Consider the following 2974-nt stretch of genomic DNA (forward strand, 5'->3'; position numbering starts at 1 on the left):
CAGATCGCTGCTTTATCTCCACGAGTGGCTTTGGTTGAGGCTCCAGCTGCCCAAGGCGTGCTGAAGAGCCGGGGGGTGCCGGGGGTGCCGGGGGTGCCGCCGCTGTGACCCCTCGCGTACCCCCCAGGCCTCCAACCCGCTGTGGCAGTCACGGGGCTCCAGCGCCGTGCCGTCGGGCGGCCGGTTCCGGTGTCCGTCGTGCCGGCACGAGGTGGTGCTGGACCGGCACGGGGTGTACGGATTGCAGCGGAACCTGCTCGTGGAGAACATCATCGACATCTACAAGCAGGAGTCGGCCCGGTCCGGAGGCGCGGGGACCCGCGGGGGGGGGGCGAGCCCACCGAGAGGGCTGGGGATGGGATCCCGGCAGGAACTGGGCGGTCACGGGGGCCACACAGGGCCAGGGAATACTCCTGGGCTGGGGGTGTCTCCAGCACCAGAGGTATTTCTGGTGCCAGGAATGTCCCTGGAGTTGGAGGGTCCCTGGGAGCCAGAGGGGTCTCCAGGGCTGGGCAGGTCCTGGGGCTGCTGCTGTCTCTGCAGCTGGGGTGTCTCTGGGGGCCAGGGTGTCTATCTGACACCCCCAACCCCCTTGTAGACCCCTTCATGCCAAGGCCGAACAGCACCTCATGTGTGAGGAGCATGAGGATGAGAGGATCAACATCTACTGCCTGCGCTGCGAGGCGCCCACCTGCTCCCTGTGCAAAGTGTTTGGGGCGCACAAGGACTGCGAGGTGGCTCCGCTGCCGGCCGTCTACCAGCGCCAGAAGGTGGGGACCCCCCGGGGTTTTGGGGGGCCGAGGGTACCCCCACAGCCACCCTCACGCCCGTGCCCTCTACTCCCAGAGTGAGCTCAGCGACGGCATCGCCATGCTGGTGGCGGGGAACGACCGGATCCAGGCCATCATCACACAGATGGAGGAGATCTGCCACACCATCGAGGTTGGGACTGGGGGTCCGGCCCTGGCGCTGTGCCAGTGGAGGGATGTGGTGGCGCTGGGAGAGCCCAGCCCTGGGGCTGTGCTGGGGGGACGCGCTGCAGCAGGGACTCCCGCCCCACAGGAGAACGGCCGGCGGCAGAAGCAGCACGTGGGGCTGCGGTTTGATGCGCTGTACGGGATCCTGGAGGAGCGGAAGAAGGAGCTGCTGCAGAGCATCGCAGCCGAGCAGGAGGCCAAGCTGCAGCGTGTCCGTGGGCTCATCCGCCAGTACGGAGACCACCTGGAGGCCTCCTCCAAACTGGTGGAGTCAGCCATCCAGGCCATGGAGGAGCCCCAGATGGCCGTGTACCTGCAGGTCCTGCCAGGGGAGCAGGGAGAGAAGGGGACAGGGGAGCTGGGACTGCCCCAGGGCTGGGTGGTAGTGCCATGGTTCCCTGAGGGCCGTGGGGCTGCCTGTCTAAACAGCACGGCTGTGCTCACCCAGAAGGATCTGTGGATGCCCCTGGGTGGGATGTACAGGGGTGGGCCTGTGGTGGGGGTGATGTCCAGGAGACACTGATCCCCCTTTGCTTTCCTTCACAGCACTCCAAGGAACTCCTGAAAAAGTAAGTGGGGAGTATGGGGGGAAAAGCCTTTGCCTGGTGGCCTCTGGGTGCTGGACCCTGCAGCTCCCGGGGTGTCTCTGCCCTGCAGGATCACAGACATGTCCAAGGCATCAATGAGCAGCCGCCCTGAGCCTGGCTACGAGAATATGGACCACTTCTCCATCAACGTGGACTACGTGGCTGAGATGCTGAGGACCATCGAGTTCCAGACAGGTGCCTGCACTGGGGAAACTGCTGCTGTCCCAAGGGGGCACCGGGACTGCCTGGGGCGCCCAGGCCTCAGAGAAGCAGAGCCTCCCTCGCCACATGCCCTGTGTGGGGATCCCACACAGTACTGTGGATGTGACCTCCACCTGTAGCACCACCCAGGGACCCTGGAGGGTCAGTCTTGCCCCAGACTCTCCCTGGTTTCCACACTGGGCAGGTCACACTCCTTCTGGGAACATCCTGGAGTGTCCTGCTTGGTCACCTCCCTCCTGGCATGTCCTGGTGTCCCCATAATGCAGGAGGGAGGGAAGGTCCCACCTGAGCTGTCCCCTGCCCACAGAGCCACTGGGTGAGGAAGAGGGTGATGGACCTGGGGACGGCAGTGAGGCCACAACGGATGAGGACCGGCTGGACAGCCTGGAGGTGCCTGAAGCTGCTGAAGGTGGGTGCACGCCGTGACTGCCCAGTGCTATGTCCAGTGCCATGCCTGCTTGGCTGTGCCATGGCCCACGTGTGGCAGCACGGCTCCTTCAGGGTCCTGGGGTATCGCTGTCTCTATCTTGTTCCCTCCACAGATGTGGGGCCGAGGCAGAAACCAGCGAGTTCTCCCCACGGTGAGACTCTCATGGGGAGTGAGATGGGCACAGCCATGGGGTGCCACGGGGCAGAGGAGACACCTCCTGGGAATGGGGATGAGGATGGAAGGTCACACCTCAGGCTCCTCCCAGGCCGTCCCTGTCTTCCCGCTGCAGGGAGTGGGAAGGGGGGCCCGGGGTCACAGGGCTGAGGCTTCTTTTCTGCACAGGTCAGCACTGAAGTGAAGCCTGGGGTAGCGCTGGCATGCCCTCAGCTATGGCTGTGTCTGTCACCCCCGCCCCGGCTGTGGCCATCCCTGGCACTCTCGGCCGAGCTCCATCCCTGCTGCTGGAATTCCCCAAATGGGTGCTGCCCCTCTACAACATTAAAAGTGTGTGACACGTTCTCGTGTGGTGTGTGGGTGGGGTGGAGGTGGGGGGTGCCCCAGTCCAGCTCTGCACCGGCCCCACAGGGTCCAGCCCCTGCCCCATCACCCCAGCAGTGTCCCCAGGACCTCAGGCAAGGTGCCGAGACCCCAAAGCCCCAGTGCAACTTGGAGCGAGCCCCAGTGCAACCTGGAGCCCACCCCACAGCCCCAGTGCAACCTGGAGCCCATCCCACAGCCCCAGTGCAACCTGGAGCCCA

General features: G+C 65.1%; 1 protein-coding gene across 1 annotated transcript in view; it reads left to right on the top strand.

The window, feature by feature from the left end:
- TRIM54 (tripartite motif containing 54) overlaps positions 1 to 2734 on the top strand; it is a 3520-nt gene extending 786 nt beyond the window's left edge. The window contains exons 2-10 of the mRNA XM_015615857.3: positions 128 to 300; positions 599 to 770; positions 847 to 942; positions 1063 to 1296; positions 1524 to 1546; positions 1635 to 1759; positions 2094 to 2195; positions 2329 to 2367; positions 2559 to 2734. Of these exons, the coding sequence (XP_015471343.1) occupies positions 128 to 300; positions 599 to 770; positions 847 to 942; positions 1063 to 1296; positions 1524 to 1546; positions 1635 to 1759; positions 2094 to 2195; positions 2329 to 2367; positions 2559 to 2569 (975 nt within the window). The 3' untranslated portion in view covers positions 2570 to 2734. The remainder of the gene's footprint in view (positions 1 to 127; positions 301 to 598; positions 771 to 846; positions 943 to 1062; positions 1297 to 1523; positions 1547 to 1634; positions 1760 to 2093; positions 2196 to 2328; positions 2368 to 2558) is intronic.
- The last annotated feature ends 240 nt before the right edge of the window (positions 2735 to 2974 follow it).

Source organism: Parus major, unplaced genomic scaffold, assembly GCF_001522545.3.
Source record: "Parus major isolate Abel unplaced genomic scaffold, Parus_major1.1 Scaffold290, whole genome shotgun sequence".
Taxonomy (NCBI): Eukaryota; Metazoa; Chordata; class Aves; order Passeriformes; family Paridae; genus Parus; species Parus major.